Source organism: Lineus longissimus, chromosome 9 (genome assembly GCF_910592395.1).
Source record: "Lineus longissimus chromosome 9, tnLinLong1.2, whole genome shotgun sequence".
NCBI lineage: Eukaryota > Metazoa > Nemertea > Pilidiophora > Heteronemertea > Lineidae > Lineus > Lineus longissimus.
The window spans coordinates 18,512,078-18,535,374 of NC_088316.1; the positions used below are offsets into that span (position 1 = coordinate 18,512,078).

The 23,297-nt window shown below is 41.4% G+C and overlaps 2 protein-coding genes across 9 annotated transcripts; one reads left to right on the top strand and one right to left on the bottom strand.

Moving 5' to 3' along the window:
• The first annotated feature begins 86 nt into the window (after positions 1-86).
• LOC135493283 (kinesin-like protein KIF3A) lies at positions 87-11,916 on the top strand. 7 transcript variants are annotated; one of them, XM_064780485.1, is made up of 19 exons: positions 87-165; positions 358-512; positions 1,139-1,234; positions 1,450-1,618; positions 1,721-1,865; positions 2,110-2,300; positions 2,756-2,895; positions 3,108-3,305; positions 3,540-3,720; positions 5,310-5,414; positions 5,710-5,860; positions 6,046-6,226; positions 6,493-6,603; positions 6,812-6,937; positions 7,168-7,293; positions 7,418-7,557; positions 8,054-8,093; positions 9,422-9,454; positions 10,656-11,916. In XM_064780485.1, exons 2-17 carry the CDS (start codon positions 501-503, stop codon positions 8,085-8,087), a joined length of 2,106 nt encoding a protein of 701 aa, XP_064636555.1. In that variant the 5' UTR covers positions 87-165; positions 358-500; the 3' UTR covers positions 8,088-8,093; positions 9,422-9,454; positions 10,656-11,916. The 7 variants fall into 7 exon arrangements, with proteins under 7 accessions (XP_064636555.1, XP_064636556.1, XP_064636558.1 ...); XM_064780486.1 differs by lacking the exon at positions 9,422-9,454; XM_064780488.1 differs by lacking the exon at positions 8,054-8,093.
• Positions 11,917-12,694: 778 nt separating this feature from the next.
• On the bottom strand, positions 12,695-22,922 carry LOC135493282 (cell death abnormality protein 1-like). 2 transcript variants are annotated; one of them, XM_064780479.1, is made up of 23 exons: positions 22,869-22,922; positions 22,423-22,528; positions 22,181-22,268; positions 21,678-21,775; positions 21,202-21,322; positions 20,976-21,045; positions 20,335-20,538; positions 19,834-19,966; positions 19,441-19,509; positions 19,030-19,200; positions 18,648-18,779; positions 18,214-18,345; positions 17,694-17,837; positions 17,324-17,455; positions 16,864-17,007; positions 16,488-16,616; positions 16,010-16,144; positions 15,557-15,577; positions 15,074-15,244; positions 14,565-14,702; positions 14,050-14,199; positions 13,207-13,338; positions 12,695-12,829 (listed from the first exon to the last, which is right to left on the bottom strand). In XM_064780479.1, exons 1-22 carry the CDS (start codon positions 22,890-22,892, stop codon positions 13,220-13,222), a joined length of 2,631 nt encoding a protein of 876 aa, XP_064636549.1. In that variant the 5' UTR covers positions 22,893-22,922; the 3' UTR covers positions 12,695-12,829; positions 13,207-13,219. The 2 variants fall into 2 exon arrangements, with proteins under 2 accessions (XP_064636549.1, XP_064636551.1); XM_064780481.1 differs by lacking the exon at positions 14,565-14,702.
• Between the last annotated feature and the right edge of the window lie 375 nt (positions 22,923-23,297).

Below are 23,297 nucleotides of genomic sequence, written 5' to 3' on the forward strand. Positions count from 1 at the left end.
AATTTAGGTTTGCTTGTTATCCCGACTTGGGGCGAAAAGGTCTGCGAGCGAAACGACCGGAAATCCTCTTATTCATTTCCCAAATATTTTGCAAAATGGAAGAAATTTTTTTGCTTTGAAGCTGTCAAGATCAAAACTGAGCCAAAATACACGACCAGAATGCGGGTATTTATCCCTCATAGCTTGTAAATTATGTACATAAGCCTCTTTATTACATAAGCCGCTTTATTAACTTCAATCGTTGGCATCAGACGTGCAGGAATCATTTGGGAAGGGTGTGAAGGCAGTTCTTGTCAAAAATTCAGCTTCAAATTCGATTTCTAAATTTCTAATCTGATCTCAATCTGGCTTCTGCAGACTGGCATCAGTATAACTGTCATATGCTAATCGACTCCATCCAGTGTATCCGAGAAGACCAAGTGTTACACTACTCGCTGAAGACCTCAGTGACTCGGGCCTCATCATTCATTGAATAGAATACCGGTACAGAACTACAGAGAATGACGGACGTGGTATGGGTTTTTGTTGATCAGTGTTGATTGATTGCACGCACAGCACCGGACGGCCAGACCAACTAAGCATTGTCTTTCAAACAAACGGTGTGAGAGTATCAGCCATTTAGTTGACATCACACCGCGTGTTATGATAAGAACGACCACCTGGTGTTAAAAGCTAATGAGCTATAAAAAAGGCTAGGACAGAATTTGGCATTGCATTTAAGTCAACCTGTCCAGCCTTTGTACTTGTAGAAGTGCCTTCATCTGTCACTCCTGCAGATATACTGTAGACACTAAAGCCACGTGTGTGCACATTACTGTTGTCTTTGTTATATTCCCTTAGTAAATTATTATGTATTGTTACTTTCATTAGTTTCAATCATCAAAACTTTTTCAATCTGATTAAGATTCTGACCACCTTTTTGGAGTTCCTGTAACCGTAGACATAGAGTAGACTACCCTAACATTGATTCAATTAGATTGTGCTTACTGGTAATATGTTGCTGCAAATACCGTTTCTTTCAGAGACATACATGTTGTCCAAGGCGTGACAGCTGCCCTCTGTCTCCATTTTAATCGCAGCCTAAGTTGATTTGAATTGTATGTATAACTCACTCTTTCTTTTCTTGTTCCCTTCTCAGGACCACAAAAAGGACTCTGACAATGTCAAGGTGGTTGTCCGCTGTCGACCATTAAACGAAAAAGAGAAGGAGACAGGATGTAAACTTGCTGTTAAGGTAGGATTCAGTAACTCTACTTGCTCAAACTTTCATGTCTAGTTCTAATTCCATTTTGGCTCCCATAAATAACATAGGATTGTATTGAAATGAAAAGCCATGGCTCTTGTGTGAGTGAAGCTCTGTTACCCGCTCCCTCATTGCATCATACAACTTATATGTTCCTTCTTTGAATTAGTTAAAAATCTGCATCATCAATTTTCTGTACATTGCAGACGGACAGTGTGAGGGGATCGATTTCTGCAACCAATCCTAATGCAACCCATGGTGAGCCTCCAAAGGAGTTCACCTTCGATGTGGTGTTCGGTCATGACTGTAAACAGGTGGATGTCTACAATGAAATAGCCAGACCAATAGTGGACTTTGTGTTAGAAGGTTTCAATGGTAAGTTTAGGTGGTCAGTCTGAAGCTTGTGAGAGTATATTTTTCTCATAGAATTATCAATCTGTAAATTGTCCAAATTCTATATGTTTAAACCTATTTCAGGCACTATATTTGCATATGGCCAGACTGGCACAGGAAAAACCTTCACGATGGAGGGCATACGCTCAGTTCCAGAGTTACGAGGCATCATACCAAATAGTTTTGCACATGTATTTGGTCACATCGCAAAGGCTGAAGATGACGTGAGGTAAGGAGATGTCATGCTGTGCTGAGTCATAGGTCAATCCTTAAAGTACCATTTGCCTGCTCTAGAGAACCCACTTATGGTCTAGTGTGACGTGTGTCTAAAGAATCGTACCAAGTTATGAGAAGGACCCACATACATGTAGCTCAGTGGTTAACATTGCTTGCGATAAGCCTGGGTTGTCTGGGTGAATTGGGCTTGACTTTCTGGGTCTTGCATATAACTCATTATCACTAACACTTTACAGGTTCTTGGTGCGTGTGTCCTACCTAGAAATCTACAATGAAGAAGTGCGGGATCTTTTGGGTAAAGATCAGACACACAGATTGGAGGTGAAGGAAAGACCAGATGTTGGCGTCTATGTCAAGGATCTCTCGGCCTTTGTTGTAAACAATGCTGATGACATGGACAGGATTATGACATTAGGCAACAAAAATCGTGAGTTTGACTAACTTTTTATCAGCATATTGCACATTGTGTCTAATTTTGCCCACAGTCCTGTGGTGGAGATGACATGGCTTGTCCTTTCGAGGTGGTGCTGTGTTCCCAGGGGTTTTATTTAACAGCCGTGTATCTGGGCCAGAATAGCTGTCACATACCATGGTCCAGGGGACAGTCTTGTAGGCTGGGCCAGAATAGCTGTCACATACCATGGTCCAGGGGACAGTCTTGTAGGCTGGGCCAGAATAGCTGTCGCATACCATGGTCCAGGGGACAGTCTTGTAGGTTGTACACTGGTGTCTGCACTGCCTCTGGATGTTCATATCTTTTCCATTGCATCCATTTGATATGGTAACTCTGTGAATATTCACTATTGACATATATATAGTATACAGTAGATTATTATCTTATGTTTTGATCCAAATGTTTTTTTTTTTTTTTTTTTTTTTTAGGCGTTGTTGGTTCGACGAATATGAATGCGACAAGTTCAAGGTCACATGCCATTTTCACCGTCACAATAGAATGTGGTGAGAAGGGACCAGATGGAAAACATCACGTGCGCGTCGGCAAGCTTCATCTAGTCGATTTAGCCGTAAGCGATTGATCATCATCACTATCACATTATCACATTCATGCGCATGTGTACTATAAAACCAGATACAAAAGTTAGAAAATTTTGTTCCAACTTTGCCACTTGTGATCCTGATTCAATGTTCTCAAGGAAGTATTGACCTGGCACTGTCTGTAACTTGCAATTTTTCTGGTATTGACTTCCTGACATCAATCATTAGCGTAATATTTCAGGGCTCTGAAAGACAAGCCAAAACTGGTGCTACAGGCATGAGGCTGAAGGAAGCGACCAAGATCAATCTGTCCTTGTCGACCCTCGGGAACGTAATCTCGGCTCTTGTTGATGGCAAGAGCACACATATACCCTACAGGAACTCTAAACTGACTAGACTGCTGCAGGACTCTCTTGGTGGAAATTCTAAAACACTTATGGTAGGTGCTGTTCCAGATGTTGTTGTTTCAAGCTTCAGAGGCCAACGACCCAATGTAGGAATGTCATCTCTGTTCCTGTTTATAGCATGAGCACCCATAACCTACGGGAATCACTAAACTTACTAAATTGCTACTGGACATTCTTGGAAATTTGAAAAACATGTACGTTATGTCTGGTATTTCATTGTTTCTTGATATTTTTTACCACAAACAAGAATCTTTGGAACATTTCAGATTGCAAATGTGGGTCCTGCTGACTACAACTTTGACGAGAGCATTAGTACGCTTCGATATGCCAACCGAGCCAAAAACATCAAGAACAAAGCCAAAATCAATGAGGATCCCAAAGACGCCCTCTTACGGCAGTTCCAGAAAGAGATTGAAGAGTTAAAGCGGCAACTTGACGAAGGTGGTGGTGAGGATATCAAGTCTGAGGGAGCACGGCAGGGGGTGCCACTAGCCATGTGTTTTAACCCTGGACCTTACTCATATTTCTTCATTTTGAAAGGCTTTAAAACTGCATCAACTGGTGGTTTTGCTTCAAGTAGAATTTTCAATCTATAAAACTATGATCCCCGAATGGTTTCTGATACTACCAACGGACTTGGTTGGACAGGTTTACGGAAATGTTTTGTTTTATTTTGTCAATCATTTGATGCAGTTTTACCCATAGCATGTAAATAATTAGCTATACAGTGTAGTTACTAAACTCAATTGAACTTTGTCCTGATATTCTCTGTATAGGTCTGTTGATCTATTTTTCTGAAAGTTACAGTCTTCAAGAAGGGACCGAAAAGCGAAATCTCAAGAGTACCATAATTATATAATAGATATTGGCATACATTAGCTTTGGCGGCTTCTAAGTATCATTAGAGTTGAACAGTTTACCATAAGATTGATGCCACTGTATTCAGATAGATGTCATAATGGCATTCAAGATCACCTTGCCCCAATCAGCAGTGATTGATTAAATTGGCTGTGCCTACTCATTGTCTGCCACCCTAAGACTTGATCCTGCATTTGTGTTGCTGGTGTTAGATGAGTTTGTGCATTATTTCATTGCTAATTTCTGTGTGATGCACATTTTGGCTGCATGTGATGCATTTCTCCCCACACATTGTCAAACTCCCTGAAACATCTGGTATTACCCTAATCTGTGGTGTAACTCCTTGATGGTTAAAAGAACTTGCTTCCTCTACATTTAAGTCCAACATTCCTCACTCTATGTGACGACATTGTCTGTCAAAACCTAAAAAAAAGGACTCTCCTCCCTTCTACTTGAGACTGACTCTTCTCACTCTATATGACGACACTGTCTGTCAAAACCTTTAAAAAACTCACTTCCCCTACAAAATATTTGAGACTGACACTCCCCTCTATTGACTGTATTGTCTGTGAAAAACCTCATACTGGCACTCCCCACTCTATACATGTATGATTACATTGTCTGTGATACAAAACCTTAAAACACTAATTCGCAAAGATTTGGCAGTTTGAAGTAGTTTTGCTGCCAATTTACCTGTTCCTGATAAGATTTGTTTCATTTTAATTTCATTTCGCTTCTGGTGTTGCTATTCTAGCTTCATATTTGACTTCATTCAACCTCTTTCGCTTCCTTTATATTTTTGATTTGTACCTCAGTGTAAATACGTGGACATTCCCAGCTGAATTTTTTGCCATGAGGATGAGTTTAGAAGCACTTTAATGTAGTCTGTTGGTCTAACTTTGCCACCCTTGGTCTATCACACGTTGTATTGTTGATAAAGTAAAAAAGAGAACTTTCTCTGACCATGCAGTTGGGTGGCAAGAATCACTGCACAAAACCAGTTGGAATGCCTTTGGGTATATTGTAAATTTTACTCACAACATATAAAGTAGTATGCTCTTCCATGGCAATGTCACTGCAAGGTGGCGATGTTAGGAAGTTTTCCAGTATCTGAAAACCTTACCTAGTTTACCCTCTTCTCTGCACTTTTGGCAATGGTTCCTATTTGACATTTTCAGAGGGTATCGAGGGCAGCGGCTCCGATGAGACAGATACGGATGAAGAGGAAGTCATCATCAATGGAGTCAAGCAGAAGAGGGGACGGAGGAAGAAGAAGACTGGGGGTAGGTTATACTTATCATTCTTGAAATATTCAGTGTCAACTAGGACATTATTATCAAAAGCTATAAACAATATTGGGCTATTTGATTTGATGTCGAGGGAAATTGGAAGCCCCGGGTCAGGAAATCTGTTTTGACGGAGTAAACCTTCATTAGCCAAGAGTCTGAGCCTATAGGCCACAACGGCTCTCGGAGCTCCAAAGTAGTTTGGAGCCATTTAACACCTCGTTATGTGCCAGAGAGTAAATGCAGAAAAGGAAGAGTATCTTTCAAATTGTCTGTAATTATTGCATTTTAGCCAAGCTCTCCAAGGAGAAGATGTCCGAGATCCAGGCGAAGATCGAGGCTGATCGTAAAATGTTGGAGACAAAGAAAGACATGGAAGAGGAGGAACGTGACCGGGTGAAGATGGATCTTGAAACGAAAGAGCAGGAACTGAGAAAAGCCCAGTAAGTCAAAAGAACTGGTATCGTAAATTTCTTTACCTATGCGCCATGTTGTGTCCCAAGAAAGCTGCTTAGGTGTTCATTTTACCCTGGCACTTGGAACAGATTTGTGAAGATCATGAAGTTTATTAGGATAAAACTTTAGTTAAGCTGTTCAGGAATCCAATTACGTTCTCAATCAATTCCAGAGAAGAGCAAGACGCCCTCCAGCTCAAGCTTTCTGCGATTGAGAAAAAAATTATTGTGGGTGGTGAGAATCTCTTGGAGAAGGCTGAGGAACAGGAGCGACTCCTGGAGGAGAGCGCTAAAGAGCTCGAGGAACGCCAACAGAAAGAAGAGGAACTGAAGAAAGCACTGGAAGAAAAAGAGGTAAAGAGTGCTGTCCGAGGGTGCAAAGAAGGATTTGATATTCTTGTGTCTGGAACACTTGGCCATGTAAAAAACATCACCAAACTTGCTTTGCACCCAACAAATATCTTGGAGTGGTTTATTCCTAAATGACTGATGATAGGTTTGGTATGATGAAGAATGGTGTGAGACCTTCAGGCGTTGTGTGTGGTCTAGGAGTCGGTCTTTGCAATAGGGTTCTTGGATTTCCAACCAGAACTCCTCTTATATCTGTTGCATCTTTTCAGGGCGAGACATTAGAGATGGAAGGGAAGTACAACACACTCCAGGAGGAAGCTCAATATAAGACCAAAAAGATGAAGAAGCTCTTTGTGATGTTGATGCAGGCCAAGTCTGAGGTAAGAACGCACAAGATGTTCTGGATAATTTCTTCCGTAAACTGAATGCTTCTCAAGGTTTTATGGAAAGTAGTTATTCTAGCTTGAGATAAATAGAACAGCAGTCTGTGTGTGCCGTGCTGACTTGATCATCCCTCTGTGAGCATAAGGTATTGAAGCATGGTGCTCTATCTTGGTTGACCAAACACCAAATGTTTCCTTTTTCCAGGTTGTTGATCTTCAACAAGAGCACCAGAGAGAGATGGAGGGCCTGCTTGAGAATATCAGGGAAATGACACGTGAATTAAAACTTCAGATGCTGACTATTGACACATTCATACCTCCAGAATACCAGGCAAGTCTGTATTACTGTCTTGTGGTTTGCATTTTGGTAAAATCTGTACGAATTGTACGTATGTACATGTCCCAAATGAAAATCCCCTTCATTAATGGATTAATTCAAGAGGCATGTATTCAGCAGCTGGAATCAAACATTTGAAATCAGCTAGTGCCATGAGCGTGGTCGTACCAGAGAAGGGCGCTTTATGAATTCATCATTATTCTGACTCTGCTTGATATTTTCAGGAGATGATTGAGCAGTACGTACACTGGAATGAAGACATAGGTGAATGGCAGCTCAAGTGTGTGGCGTATAGCGGGAACAACATGCGAAAACAGACGCCCCAAGATGTTAGTAAAGATAAAGAAAAGGTATGTACTGTTTTATCCAAAATTTGAAAATTGAACTTGGATTTGAAAATTTCCCATTGGGTGAATAGGTACTGATATTATTCTCAAGAATCTCTCTAGCATCTGTGCGTTCTTCTTATTTCAGTTTGAAGAGACTGATATGCAGGAAATCTTCCTAGCCTACACAGCTGAGGGAGCCCAACAAGCCTTGAACAAACCTGCTAAGCCAACTAAAGGAAAGTCGGGGAGCCGGCCAAAGTCTTCCCGACCAAAGTCATCAAAAGGGTAAGCTGCTGAAAGTCATTCATGTCTGGTTTAAAAGGTTTTCTGTCTTTGAATATTAACTAATCTCAAACTGCAGATCCTCGGCATCAAATAAGACTTGATCGGTAACATCAGATGTCTCGCTCTGACCAAATGGCCTTCGATTGAGTTTTCACGTTGAAGTGTATCTGATCCTGAAATTTATCAATTTTTTATGTAAATTTTTCACGTTGAAGTGTATCTGATCCTGAAATTTATCAATTTTTTATGTAAATTTTTCTTATTTTTTTCTCTGTCTTTATTTTGGCTAAAAGTATAACATGCTGATTGTCAAAATATCAAGTTGCCTTTTGATTTTTGAACAGTTGGCTGCATTTGTTTCAGGGTGTTTCTATACGGCTGCTGGTCAGTGGCCTGCTTAGGCTCCTGATTAACACCTGAGCGCCTTGCACAATTATAAGGAAGCATTTCAACTGTCTGCTACTATCAAGAGTTCACACACCATTATCTATTCTAGGTATCAGTACCTGTTTGGTTCTGACGCAGTGTGAAACTAGGTAAAGTGCTCTCACTACGCATGTTGTCCACATGGCTGTCCCTTCTTTTCATCCCTTATCCAAAATTGACTAGTCCGCTTTGAAGAGTTTTTAAGTAGTCATGGGCCAGTCTATTGTTGCAAAGTGGGATAGAAGGGTGCATTTTTCATTTCTTTTGAAGTAATTTTTTTTAATTTTTGTGATCATTTTGTCATTTCCTCTTATTTTCATGCTTTGCTTTCAATGATATTTTGGCATTTTTTGTGAGACTATGAAGTCAAGTCAGTGAAATTTATTTCGTGATTTCTGTTGATAATCTTCTAAAAATTTCTCAAACAAAGTTATGTTATGCAGAGAATGTGACAAATGCTTCCTGTTGTATTAAGATAATTTGATATCTGCATTGCGTTTTTTAAATTGTTGGTGTTGCGCATCACTCTGGTCCTCCCTGCTTGTATTTGTAGGAGGGGAGTGCCACGTGAACGAGTGACTTAAATTACTGCAACATGCTGCTTTGTGTGACTAAAAAATCTCTTGTCTGAGGTTTGATATTGATTGCAGATCACTGCTACTGCTGAATAAAGACCACACGAGTGAGATTTCTGAGGTATGAGACTACACTATCAATGGTGTGTGGCAAGGAAAACCCCTCGACCTGCAGTCTCAGGGCAGTCCAAGCCAAAGACCATCACTCACCGTATTCTCTTACCTCAGAAATCTTACATGTACTCATGTGGTTAGTTGATTTGTCTCAATCAAAATGCATTCAGCCGTTAAGAAGGTCTGTCTCTTTATCTCCCCACAGTGTCGTTATTTAGGCAGTGCTAGGCCACGAACATAGGGTGAGAGCAGTTTTAGTGGTGGCACATTCATTGAATGATATTTTATGTTGATTGAGGATGAGAATGTTCATAATCAGTTATTGAAGAGTACCCTCGTGTGTACTGTGGTATACATTTTTGTTGTTGTTCTGTAATGTTTCTCTCACCTTATCGACCACACTATTGCTCGGAGTGTGACAGAGTTGGAATGATGCACATTTTTTCATTAAATTTTTAAAGGTTAATGACAAAATAATCTCGATTATCTCATTTGACTTCAATTACTGCCAATCTTATCCCCATAAAAATAGTCCAATTCCCGCTTTAATCACAGGCAGTCCATCATTAAAGGAACTTTTGCTGCAATCTCGTAGCCTTGTGTGACAAGATGCTTGCTGACATGAGTGAAGATGTGCTAATGGTAGTAATTCTAGCATGCAGATGCAACTCATAGGATATAGAATTACTTTGCTTCCTGGAGCAGATTGCTTTATTTCTTAAAGTGTGTATTGGTTCTCTTGGTTTCAGCAACTGATTGGTGCCGTGAGCCAGCATTGATTGGTTGGTGAATTTTGTTTAATCATTAGAGCAATCACAGCCTTAGTATTGACCATATGTATCCGTCATATTGTGCTGGAAGTTTACATATGACACTACTGTATAAGCCAAAGGCAACCTTTCCAATGTCATGTGTCAAGGCGAGTCTCTTCATCCTTAGTAAGACAATCGGCGGCAGAGTGCAGATCGCACCTAATTGTGTAAGCACCGAAAAAAACAATATGATGCTTAGGTGCCAAGGTGCAGAAATGATTCTATGATCATCGATAGACTTCCTTGCACAAAATTGATGGCTTATCCTTGCTTTTAGTTGCTTACTAGGACAATAGAGGGCATATCGATGCTAGGAGTGGTGTGATACAGTTTGATATTGTAATTCTTTGTATTTTTTCAGCACAGGCACTGTTGATTTTGTTCATGGTATTGTAAGCACAGCTTTTTGGGATAGTGTGTACGATTATGATTCTGAATTTCACAGGCATCTGATCATATGTTAGAATCTAACACCACTCTTGAACTTACAGTAAAATGTAAAAATATTGGTGATGTAAAATTTGATGTCTTCTTAGGGCTCATACCTCAACCTGGACTTGAACATAACTGATATACAGTTAACCTCTCCAGTGAGGACACCCTCGAGACTGACAAGTGCTGTCCTTAATAGAGAGGTGTCCTGATTATAGAGGTCAAATTGAATAGAAACAGCCAATTTGGGACCAAATCTAGTATCCTTAATCGAGAGGTGTCCGCTACATAGGAGGTAACTGTCATCATCGCGGTCGCTATATTTGTCCAAACCCTGAGCATGCACAGCCTCTTTCTACAGATGATGTTGTCAGTTTTCTTGATGCAATGTTTTATTGTGTGGTTGTGCTTTAAAAATATTCATGGTTTATTTGAAATGAAAAATAAAGTCATTGTAGTAAGCGGCTCTCAATTTCCTATGACCGTGTGTTTTGAATGGAGGAATGAGGGTAAAAACTAGCAAACTATCAACTGGAAAATGTTCCCAACTCTAGTTATGACTCTTTGCTATGTAATGGTAAAGTAAAGACAATTTCAGGCTTTTCTTATCAATGTCTTTTTCATCCCCCCAATCAAAAGGGGACAAGGTGTTCGGCTGGCTTTTGAATTTCTGCTGTAATGTAATATGTCAAAAAACAAATGTACCATTTCTTAATGTTGTCTGGTTTATATTTTCCAGGCGGTCAGAGAAGACAAGCAGGAAGAAAGCCGAGACGATGGATAACGAATTTGATGGATTAGTACCGTAGATCTCATAGTGATTCCATGGACAGTACAGACTTTCATAATCATTAGACTTTTGGATTTGGGGAAGAAGTTTCAATACAATGGTGTACACCAGAGTGATTGGGAAAATGTCCAAGTATCAATACTGAATGCTGTGGCTACAAGGGGATTATTGCTATTGCTGTAATCTGTGTTATGTACTTAATCCTTAAGACTTTATCATAGATGTTGCTTGGCAATTGATAACAAATCAAAATCGTTTTTACTTTATTTGGGACTGATTGTGATAGGTCTCTCATGACCAACCTACTAGGTACTTCATTTCTTTAGATTCATTCTGTGTACTAATAACATCTATATTTCCTTTATTTAGTATTCTTTACAACACTCAGAAAAGCTGCCCTGCCCTTCTCAGGTTTGGCTCTATGAATTTTTTCCTCCTAGCCACTTTTTAGCGAAGTGGCTATCACTTTTAGCCATATTGAGTCAGCTCTAGCCATTGCCGATCGTTTGTCCATCTTGGGGCCGACCCAGCCCACAGTAACATGTGCGAGAATGGCTGCCCGCCAGTAGGCCTACTGAGACTAGCAAATCAACGAACGATTCGAGGAACCCGTGACCAGAGACTCCATGGCAACGAAGCGAGCGGGAAACTAGTCGATAATGTATGCGTAAGGCGACCAGCAGCGCCACCAAAATCACTTGCGGCAACGGGAAGAACTAATAATGTATGCGTTAGGCGACCAGCAGCGCCACCAAAATCACTGTAGCGGCAACGGGTAGAACTACAATGCAGCCGATAGCAACCACGTGTGATAGCGCGGCCGCCCACAAATATGATAAAGTTTGACACTTAGGATCGTTCCTTGGTGCATTTGGTGTGGAAGTGGATCTTTTTGATAGACTTTGACCAATTTACTCATGGTGACACATGTGACTTGCGTCTTGATGTGCTGTTTCAAAGTTCCTTGCTAGATAGATATCACAATTAGTCTGAGGGGTCACAACCTAACCTTCCTTTTTTTTCCATTTTTTGTCAGTTGGTCTTTTTTGTATGGCTGTAAATATTCTGTACATTATTTATTTGTTACATTAGCCTGTATAAACGAAACCTTTCCAATCAGACCGGTGCCCTGTCAACATTGGTGCCAGGGGAATATAAAACTTAAACATTTAATGATGCGAGAGTGAAAAATACAAATTCGTAAGCACAACTTACAGTGTTACTTACTTTATTTGTCCATCATTGAGCAGTGTGATGCCCATCATGCTGGCTGGCGGATGTCCCTCATCTATACATGTATAAAGGCATCTTTGGAAGCTTCAAACGTTGCTTAATTGGATCATATTTCCCTGATCGCCAAAGGCATGGAACCACTCTACTTGGTCCAGGGAATGATGTATTTCAGAGACCAAACTACTGCCCGGGGGGTCACTTCTGTGCCAAGTTGTGGAGTCCCCTAGGGAACCTGTACTTGGTACATCTGGATGGAGGGTAGCGGGTTTGAAACGCTGGTGTTTAGCTATACATGCTCTGGATGCTCTCGTAGTGAGGGAGTGGATCTTTGATACATCCATTCCAAGTTTTGTCGGCTGCCAGTCACTGGTGCCATTCCTCCTTTAAGGACTTGAGGACCACTGATCCTTCCTGTAGCACATACATGTGAATGCGGCCATCTGTCCTTAGAACTCCAGAAATAAGACTTTTCAAGAGGTCTGTCTTATCATGATTATGGTTGTGACTTTGTCCTCATAAAACCAATTTGGGGATCTGATAAAACGCCACAGAATCTCTCTGTGCAACTCAATAATGATAGAGAGGTTATGTCTCCCCATCACAACAGTTCACACAGGCCCATCTTGGCCTACATCTTTTATCATTGAAGTAAGTTGAGGGAAGTTTCACAGCGCACAAAAATGAGGAATATTTGCATGACAAACAGTTCAAGTGTCAACATATCGACCCAAGACTGCAAAAATGACTGAATAAAATTTGATTTGGCAAAAAGCTGTTTTATTAAACTAAACTCCAGTTCAATGGGTGTATTATTGTATTGATGGCAGCCGACTTGGGATACTATAATTCAGGCAGTCGTCAATCCTCTTGCTTATTGGAGCCACTGCCACCTGGAAAGCAAAGGATATTTGAGAAAAATCATTCCACTAATTTCTGGAGCAATTTTGTGTGAGAATTCCTGTCCAGCAAATTCTACTTGATACCAGAATCGGCTCTCCCCATTAGATTGGCAAGTTTCAAGCGAAAAAGCAGTTTTCAGCTCAAAAAGACCAACCTTCAGCTCATTTTACTCTGCATGTTTTGCAGAGGGCCCTTTTAAGAGCAGCATGAAACAGTAATGTTAAATATAGAGGAAGGCCTGTAGAGCTTCTCTGCCTAGTCAGTCTCATTATCTTGTGAAATAAGTAGTTTTTTCCCTAATTTTTTTTGGTCATTTGGTAAGCTGTTATTGCTCAGCGTGGTTTTCTTCTTAACATGAGATTCTTACCGTTATTGCCATTCTAACATTCATCCGGCTTGCAGTATTTGGAACAATTTATCCACATGTATTCATTGCCCGGTTTGCACTGGCCTGTTTCTGCCCACATCTTACAGTCTTTATGATTATCTGTGCATTTAGCTGAAATCAGATCAACATGATTTTAGCCTAGTGATTATCAAGGCGCATTTGCTGAAACACGAAGATCATCTTAGTGATTGCTATTTTTCAGTTGGTCAGCTTGAAGGGCGGGACACAGAGAAGGTGGGATTGAGAGTGTTCAGCGGCTGGTCAGCGTAAAGGGGCACAGAAGGTGGGATTGAGAGTGTTCAACGGCTGGCTAGCGTGAAGGGGCACAGAAGGTGGGATTGAGAGTGTTCAACGGCTGGTCAGCGTGAAGGGGCACAGAAGGTGGGATTGAGAGTGTTCAACGGCTGGTCAGCGTGAAGGGGCACAGAAGGTGGGATTGAGAGTGTTCAGCGGCTGGTCAGCGTAAAGGGGCACAGAAGGTGGGATTGAGAGTGTTCAACGGCTGGTCAGCGTGAAGGGGCACAGAAGGTGGGGTTGAGAGCGTTCAACGGCTGGTCAGCGTGAAGGGGCACAGAAGGTGGGATTGAGAGCGTTCAACGGCTGATCAGCGTGAAGGGGCACAGAAGGTGGGATTGAGAGTGTTCAACGGCTGGTCAGCGTGAAGGGGCACAGAAGTTGGGATTGAGAGTGTTCAACGGCTGGTCAGCGTGAAGGGGCACAGAAGTTGGGATTGAGAGCGTTCAACGGTTGGTCAGTTGGAAAAAACGTGCCTCTTATTCAGTGTCCGCAGAAAGAAATATCGTCCACCAAAAAGGTTCTTACCTTGTGTACCAGTGGTTCCACCAGGTCTTCCGCCACATTCTTCCGGCTTGCAGTACTTGGAACAGTGTTTCCACATGTAATCATTGCCCGGTTTGCACTGGCCTGTTGCTGCCCACATCTTACAGTCCTTATGGTCATCGGTGCATTTGGCTGAAATACCAAGGCAGTGGTTAAGTTGTAGCAAGAGAGGCCTAGCAAAAATCGGTATCTTATTTTTGGCAAAGCCATAACGGCTGAACCCTGCTGACTTTGTTGGACTGTTACGGGCATTTAGGGCCCATTAAACTCATCAGACATTTCCTTCTATAGACTGGTTGCCGACTACAAGGAGGTACAGGTGTTGATAGACACAGAGAAAGTGAGATTGAGGGTAGTATTCAACGGCTGGTCAGCCTGAAGGGGCGCAGAGAAAGTGGGATAGAGAGTGTTCAACGGTTGGTCAGTTGGAAAAAACGTGCCTCTTATTCATGTCCTCAGAAAGAATATTTGTCCATGAAATTGAAAAAGGTTCTTACTTTGTGTACCGGTGTTTCCGCCACATTCTGATAACTTGCAATATTTGTAGCAGTTGCTCAACATGTATCCTGGGTTGGCCTCACATTGTCCTGTTTCTGCCCACACCTTACAGTCCTCATGATTATCGGTGCATTTGACTGTAATACCAGTGGCAGTGGTTAAGTTGTAGCAAGAGAGGCAAGGGGGAATCGGCTGAACCCTGCCGACTTTGTAGGACTGTTACGGACATTTAGGGCCCATTAAACTCATCAGACGTTTCCTTCTTATAGACTGTTTGCCGACTATTAAGGAGGTACATGTGTTGATATATCTGTATTATTTTCAGCAAAAGATACCCCGTTTGTGGATTTTCTTGCGATATATATCTCAGACAAACGCTGACACCCTTTTTGAGAAATTCTCAGGAGTATAGTAGTATAGTACTAGTATAGTATAGTATAGTTTAGTATAGTAGTATAGTATAGGACCCTACTAAAGCATGAAGCCAGATAAGAAAACCTTCCATCACCTGCAGGGGCGGTAGTGCCGCCGGATCCACCGCCTGTATTTCCAACCCCACCGCACTCCGCATCGCACGCTTTGCCGCAGTGACGATTCATCCAGACAGCATTGGCGGAACATTCTCCACGCTTTGCCCAATCGTCACACGATTCGTCAGGATTCATGTTTTCACATTTTGCTGTAAAGGAAGTGTTCACATTGTAAATATTCCAGAACTAGGCAATTAGATACTGTAAATGAAGTGTTCACATTGTAAATATTCCAGAACTAGGCAATTAGATACTGTAAATGAAGTGTTCACATTGTAAATATTCCAGAACTAGGCAATTAGATACTGTAAATGAAGTGTTCACATTGTAAATATTCCAGAACTAGGCAATTAGATACTGTAAATGAAGTGTTCACATTGTAAATATTCCTATTGCTAATGGGTACCTCTTAATGGAATTGATGATATAATTGTAATATTCTATTCCATAAAGGTACTTACGCCATCCTGGGTCTTTAACAACTATAAGCAAAGAGATAAAGGAAACGTTTTAGTTATGTCAATTTCGTGAAGAGTTTTAACATTCAAGGAACTGAAAAATGGTCAAAAAGTCAAGAGTAGGCCAACAGCTGACAAGTTTGCTCCTGCCGACACGTCGCCTTCTGATCGGAATAGGCGACTTCTGACGCACAACACCGATGTATCGACAAGGGTTTGCAACCCCAACTTGATCTTAGTTGAAAGTCTTCTTCGTTTAACTCAATAGGCAAGAGGCAACAATCTAAAGTGACTATAGTGTTTGACATAGGAAGTGTTCATGAAAGCAACATTTTGACATAACCATCCATTGGAAAGCTCTTGATTGGCCCAGTGAGGGCAGTCTGATATTAACATTAGTTTGCGATTGCTCAACTATAGATCTTATGAAAATATAAAAACTGAAATGTCACTTACTTCTCTCGCCTGCTTCACACTTTCCACAAGTCAACCTGCAGTTGGTCTTCATCCAGCTAGGATTATTCTCACATTCGCCTTTGTCATACCAGAATTTGCACATGTACTCGCCAGAAACGTCAGCACAGATTTTCTCTGGAAAGAAAACGTAAAATGAATGTGTAGCAAGAGTGTCCGTTACTTACGATTGATTAATACACGTAGTCCATTAAGTTTATATGAGAATGTCCTTCTACGTTCGTTCTGTAGTTCGGTGGCTTTTTCTCCTGGAAGTATTCCTCTTCCTAGGAGGCAGTGTTTTTCAATGCCATTATGACTAGGTGCCTACTGGTTTAATGGCCTCGTGACTCCGTCCTCGGCCAGGGTAGGTGTTACTATCCACCTGGATGGGGTCTTTTGCTCTCCCTGGCATGGGCACCAGGTGCAAGGAACCTAGGTTACTTCTCATCAAAAGTCACTTTCAACACTTGTCTCGTACCTGTCGTAAGGAGGTGGCATGACCTACAGGACTTGGCACAGTTGTACCTCGTGAAGCCAGCATTGGCGTCGCATTCACCACTCTCAACCCATCGTCGACATTTGTCCTCTTCCAACAAGTCACGGCAATCTGAAGAAAATCAAATATGAAATTCTCAAAGAAATGTTACGCAAATTGCCACAAGATTGATTGCCTCAACCATAGACCCTGTACATACTAGTATATTCAAAACATAAGCTATACTGTGATTACTTTACAACCCATCCCATGGAGTTTCTTTTCTCAAATAGTTCGTCATTACGCCAAAACAGGAATTTCTGTCTTCTATTTCTGTCTTCCATCTCTCCTCCTGCAGCTCACTGAAAATGTAACTTACTTGCTTGGAGGTCTTCAGGGGCACCGCACTTGTTACAAGAACTGGCACAGAACATCAGGTACCAACCAAGATTGAAGTCACAGCTTCCGCCGTCCGCCCAAGAATTGCATGCACCGTCATCCCCAAGCAGATTCTTGCAGGGTCCTTTGGGACAAATCAACGTCATTTGCAATGATTATCTATCGAAATTTATACAAACTTTCCCTTTCAGAGCAATACGCTTGAGCGGCTCTTGTTTAGAATCATCCTGTGTCAGCTAACGTGAAAAGGCACCCAACGAGAACGCAAAATAAGGCACATGTTCTCGATTTTAACTAATTGTATCTCTTTTCTACCAACATATTCCCTCGCCCTTAATCATTTGGCACGCTAGGTACCAGTGGTTACAAGAAGATATCCCCCCTCCCCCAAATAGGTTCTTGCACTCAAATTCATGCAACTCGTTCTTGCATCGACCTACCTCTGACTCCATAATCACAGCTGTTGCAGGCCTTCTTGCATTCCTTCCTGACTTTCCTTGCGTCGGTGGAGCAGCCTCCATCAAATGCAAGCTTCGAGCACTCGAAGTCATCCAACTCGTTTTCGCATTTCCCTGAAGAGATGGAATGGGATTGGGTATTAAGAAAGAATGAGAACTACAAAATGTAGAAGTGGTACAAGATATGTTATTAGGATGAACAAATAATGTCTTTCACTATAATACCGCACATGTCCTATTTTTCTTCTTCAGCGTCCGCTCTGCACTCAAAGGTGCAGTTGTCCATGAGGTAAGTATTCCTTCTTCAAAAGTTTAAAACCTTGTTTTTTAAGAGTGTATATTGGAAGCTTACCCTGGTTAAAGTCGCAGGAGTTACATGACGCCTGGCAGTTCTCCCTCATCCAGAAAGCCCTTGTCAGATCGTCATCATTACACTGGCCCTCGCGAGACCATTTAAAGCATTCATCCTCATTCTTGTGAGTGTTCTCGCACTTGCCTACAAAAATACACAAATTGTATGGAAGTTATTTAAAAACGACGTATTTGTTAGAACATTACTCTACTAACAAATATCATGGTGTCTTGCTAGTTCCCGTGAATACATTTTCTGAAGTTTTACTCAAAATATCCTACGCTTTACAAAGGGAATGTCTCTACGTTTATTAACCCTTGCCGGTTCGGCTATCGATCCCCATGAAAGATGTGTCCTGGGGTCGACGCTATCAAGATTTACCCTGAAAACCCTTTGATAAGGCGTAGAACAATTGAAATGTAGGCCTAGATGTGAGCGGGCTTTGTTTACAGACAATTGAATAGACCTTTTATCTGTGAGGTAAGGGGGCAGAATAACACAGTGTCAGTATAGTGCTTACCTCTGGTGATGTAGCCGCATGTTCCGCATGAGTCCGGGCATTTGTTCTTCATCCATTCAGGATTAGCATCGCATTCACCACGTTTCTTGAATGCATCGCACGAATGGTCGAATTCCAAGTTCTTGCACTGTCCTGAAAGCAATTCCCACAGTTATATACAGTTATGATGGTTAGGTGTACCATTAGTAGTTATGATAGCTTAGTTATACATGTAATTACGTTGTGATAGTTAAGTTATGATAGTTACAGTTCAGGATACTGTAAACCGGGCAACTTTCGTGCCACTTTATTTTGGCGATTCGCGAAATCTCAGAAAGAAAAATTGATAAGAATGGATAAGCCCGCCAGAGCAGGCCAAACTATACCATCAAGTAAATTAAATGACTGTTCCGTGGCTGTAATAACCATTTCAAGCATAACCTATATGAACTTACCCCACTCACTGTTACAAGTTCCGCAAGACTTCTTGCACTGCCTCTTCATCCATGATGGATACTTGTCACAGTCGCCAGCGGCAGCCCAGGCATCGCACCTGGCGTCGTCGAAATACTGGTTGTAGCACTCGCCTGGTGATAAGAAAGACTTGTAGTCATAACTGAGGAGAGTACTTCTTACATATCATCACGAAGCACCAAGATTTATGAAAGACTAGCTTAGAGCAACGACATGCTTCCCCCACCCGACTGAATATTGTCTGTGGGCGTGACGGACAGTCTGCAGTGTTTTGTGACGGTAATGACCAATAATTGTTCAGCACTATCGGAGAAGTTTCACCATTAATATCATCATCAATATTGGCATCACTTTATTTCTTACCTGGTTGACCCTTGATGCGATCTTCCATGCCATACATGGCACATCGATCACAGGCTTTCCTGCACTTGAAGTTCATGAAATCATAACGCATGTCGCAGTCTCCCTTATGGGCTCGCTCGTAGCATTCCTCTTCGTCGTTGTGTTCATTGATACAGTGGGAATCAAAGTAAGCTGGAAGTACAGATGAATAGTTTAGATCCAAGATGCACCATTGAACTCGTTAATATCTCAAGCCATTTAGGAGCTCATCAATACCCTTAATGACAAAATATGTTTGTGGAGATGCCTCCTTGTACCAATGATTCAGGTGTCTCAGATGAGTAAGAGGAAGGGGACATGTATGGAGAAGATGGTTCTAGAGTTTTCTTTTCTTTGGCAAATAGCAGTTTATTATTAAAATGAATAACTTACATTTAGGTGTAACACATTTGCATTCCTTGTTGACAAAACCACCTTCACAGGAAATCTTAGGACATTTTTCTGAAGAGCAAAGTTTGCATATTTAGTGCAGTTAGAATTTTTTTATTTATACCTTAACTGTTAACCGTAATATTTTCGTGCCTATTTGCTTTTTTGATCCGCAAAATCTTTGTCTTAGTGTAACGTGTCACGGATATCTTACGAGTCACCTGTCCCAAGTATGTTTGTTGACCTAATGATCGAGGCTTGAGAAGACCTGACTCAAGGCGAAAATTGACATCACGAATCCTATGCAGGTCTTCTTCGGAAATGACATAGTTCTTATAAAGTGACGAGTTACAATTAGTGACAAGGTGTACTCTCTGTAAAGCCAGCCTCACAAACCTGCGCATTTGTACATCCTATTGACGATCATTACATCGGTGAATGACATCTGAGAGATCCACACATCACCAATCCATGGCTCCTTAGCCTTGTTACGTGGTACGATCGTCTGTCCGCCAGTTTGGCTGAAAGCCTGAAAACAAAAGAGAAGTCGTTAAAGCGAGGGGGGCATAGCCCAGTGTTTTACACTGCTGGCCACTACGCCAATGGACCCAAGTTCGAGTCTGGGGAGATCCTGAAATTTGCTTCTTCGAATTTCTCCATTGGAATTGAAGGACCAAAAACTGGACCTTCACAACTCTTAAGAACCACTTGTCTGTCAGATGTAGACTGCCTAGTCAGTCCGTTTCGTCATCCTATTCATACTGGTTAATAGTGAGGGACGAGGCCCGTCAACTGCGTCTGGGGTGTAGTCAGATAAGGCCGGTCGACATTATGAACTGCATGAATGGTAGATAGGATATCTTGCCATTTCTACTGATTTTGAAGAAAATTTCTAACCTTTATTTCATAATGCATAACCGATGAGTAATCATATCCGATGCCAAATCGATCGAGCTCGGAAGTCTTGTATTTGCTGAAGGCGCTATAAAAGGCTGCGTTGACATTGTTCCAGTTAATCTTGATATATTGGTCTCTCTCCGGTAGTTGATGCTCATGGACCAGGCCAATGGCGTGACCGATCTCGTGCCAGTACAGACCTTTCTGTGAACGGAAGTAAACAAGACCGGGATCAAGCAATGGCTGCTTTTATCATGGCCCCATTCAAAGACTGACCGGCCAGGTTGATTTTAAAAAGATCCTTTCTGCTATTAGCACTTGCAATTTTGCAGATGTTTGCAAAATCTGAGAACAGAAATTTGTTTGAAGCATCCAAACACTTGAAAGTTAATGCGTAAAGTAAATAACTAAATTCAAGATCTAGATGGCCTTGTTTGAAAAGAGATGATGCAGAAAAGTGACGGTGCGGCTGCAGCATCCAAGTCTGAAAAGTTGCGATGCTGATTTCTGAACGGAATCTTTCTCTTATAACCCTAATATAGGGGCCACAAACAAATGGGGATGAAGTGCTCAGAGCTAGCCTTCGCCAGTAAATTGAGGGGAAACGAAATTCAAGATGGTCACCATTGCACCCAACTTACCCATCTGCAACCATTTTGATCCAAATTCAGGTCTTGTGATCCACCGACCATACCAAGTTGAGAATTACATCTGAAAAAGATAACGGCTGACTAGAACATGGAACCATCGGTTCAAGAAGGCATCTCTCTTCTCCATACATGTTCCCTTCCACTTACTCATCTAATGTAACAGACCTGGAACCATTAGTATTGGTATTCTTTACCTCTTACTCATTTTTCCTCTTACCCTTGTCCCTGTCTGAAGAGCACTTTGTTGACATCCGATGAGGTAGCTGGTCTAAACTTGAGACAGGTGTCAGCCTCGTACACGTCCATGGCCTCCCGGATCTCCTTCTTCTGGTGTTCGGCTGTAAAACAGAATGCATCAGGTTGGTATTCACAGCATGGGTTGACACATCATCTACAATACCAAGACACTCTAACTTACAGTAGTAAATATGCCCCTTGGGCAACAATGATAACATTTCGGTGCAAATAAGTTCAGTTGAACAATAAGCTGTTATTTGTAAAAACTCTTTGCGGTCAGAAGAAGACCAAAACACTTTTTTTCACTTCAATCTCTATTTCGTGAATAAATTCATATCATTATTTACCAATTAACCTCCTCCCTGCTCTGCGTATCATTATATTTGTTCATTATAATTACTCCCTTGAGGAGAAGCAGGTCAATTAGCCATTTTAAAGGCGGGAAGATGTACTCACTATAGTCATTTCCATTGAAGGAGTAGGGTACAACATTGTTGGTCCACCTGAACTTCTCTCCCTTCCAGGCCTTCCTCTTGGTTCTGCCGTTGGCCTCACTGAAAACACCTTCAAATTAAACCTAATGCCAAATATATATCACCGGAATGAGATAGGTATCTAAAGCACCCTTTGGAGATGATTCTTTCGGGGTAAATTTTGGTTTCCTGCGGTTGTCTACCGGATCAGCACTTAGGGTATGATAAAGTCCTATCTATCTTTGGTCGGTAACACCTTTTGATAAAATCAGTTTGTCACTATCTTTAACGTTAACTTTAACTTGGTGTTAGGTCTAATGGGTTTACAGAAGGAGATAACGCCAAGCTAAGTTGATGCTAACGTTATAGTGACTAAACTTGAAACCCTGCAGTCAAGACGATTTGTCTTTTCTGCATGTACACAGGATGTCACAAAATAGTGGCAGAGAGAATATGGCTGTGTCTGTGTGGAGAATGTATACTCACGTGTCAAAGAGCATTTCATGTTGCTCCTCGGTGAGGATCAAATCAAGTTCTTTTTCAACCGTTCCATTCTTGGGCACAGATGGCAAACCTGGATAGAAAGCGTGTGGTTTTTGAAGAGCTCCAAGCTGATTCCTTCTACTAAAAGTATGAAAACTGATTTACCAGTGTCGCGTAGGACTTATGATGACACACAGATTGCAAAACCTGCTTTTTATTTGAGATTCTATGCACTAGGAACTTACTTATGAATGGCACCTCTCCTCTTCCATTGTAAGTTGGTGGCCCTGCAGGTGGAAGTGGTGGGCCACTAGGCATGTGGACAGGTCCACCTGCTACCAGTCCTACAAACTGAAAGTTAAAGATAAGGCAGAACAAATCATGAATGTATTTTTGATACCAATTACGGACAAAGTCGAATATAATTAAGTTATATTTATATTGTTCATCCTCCCACCGACAAAGGAAGTTTGGCAGATATGCCCGTTATACACATGTAAAATAATTGGTGTAGTCTTAAGAGACCGAGGAGAAACAACTGCAACTTGGCTGATGATTAACCTGACCACGATAGCATTCAAAAAGGGTGAAAGCAACTTAGGAAATTCGCATGACTTCTACAATCTTTTTCCAACTGAAGAAAAACATGAGAAGTTGCCAAGCTTTGCCAGAGCAGATCATCTTTACTAACCAGTAAGCCAATGAATGATATCATCTTGTTTCGATGAAATCAGGGTGCGAAACAGTCTCATGAGAGAGATGACCGCCTTTATAAGGGTGCAGATGGAGTAGTCCATTTTGAAAATAGGGCCCCGCAACATCATTTCCATAAAATCATCTTTACTTTGAATGAAATGTCGAAGGGACATTGTGCTCACATGGGGCTACAATGACAGTGGAGAATGCATGATGTGAATTAGATTAACTTTGAATTGCCTTGAAGGCACGACTTACATTTATAAGTGCCTAACATCAGTTTTTGTAGAAAACTGCAGCAAATTGGTGTTAGTAAATATACAAGAAAATTAGAACTTTCTGAATAGCTTTAACATCAAAATCTCCAAGGGTTAAAAGCCTTGCCCGTTACATCGTTCTTAAATAAAAAGGGAAATTTCTCGAA

Bases quoted from the DNA above. Each gene is read 5' to 3' on its own strand.
- LOC135493283 (XM_064780482.1), top strand. The intron at 5,861-6,045 runs GTAAGTCAAAAG...AATCAATTCCAG, and splicing joins CAGGAACTGAGAAAAGCCCA to AGAAGAGCAAGACGCCCTCC. The intron at 7,558-10,655 runs GTAAGCTGCTGA...TATATTTTCCAG, and splicing joins CGACCAAAGTCATCAAAAGG to GCGGTCAGAGAAGACAAGCA.
- LOC135493282 (XM_064780479.1), bottom strand. From the start codon at position 22,892: ATGATATCATTCATTGGCTTACTG. The intron at 21,776-22,180 runs GTGAGTATACAT...AGGTGTTTTCAG, and splicing joins CATGAAATGCTCTTTGACAC to TGAGGCCAACGGCAGAACCA. The intron at 18,346-18,647 runs GTAAGTTCATAT...AATTGCTTTCAG, and splicing joins AACTTGTAACAGTGAGTGGG to GACAGTGCAAGAACTTGGAA.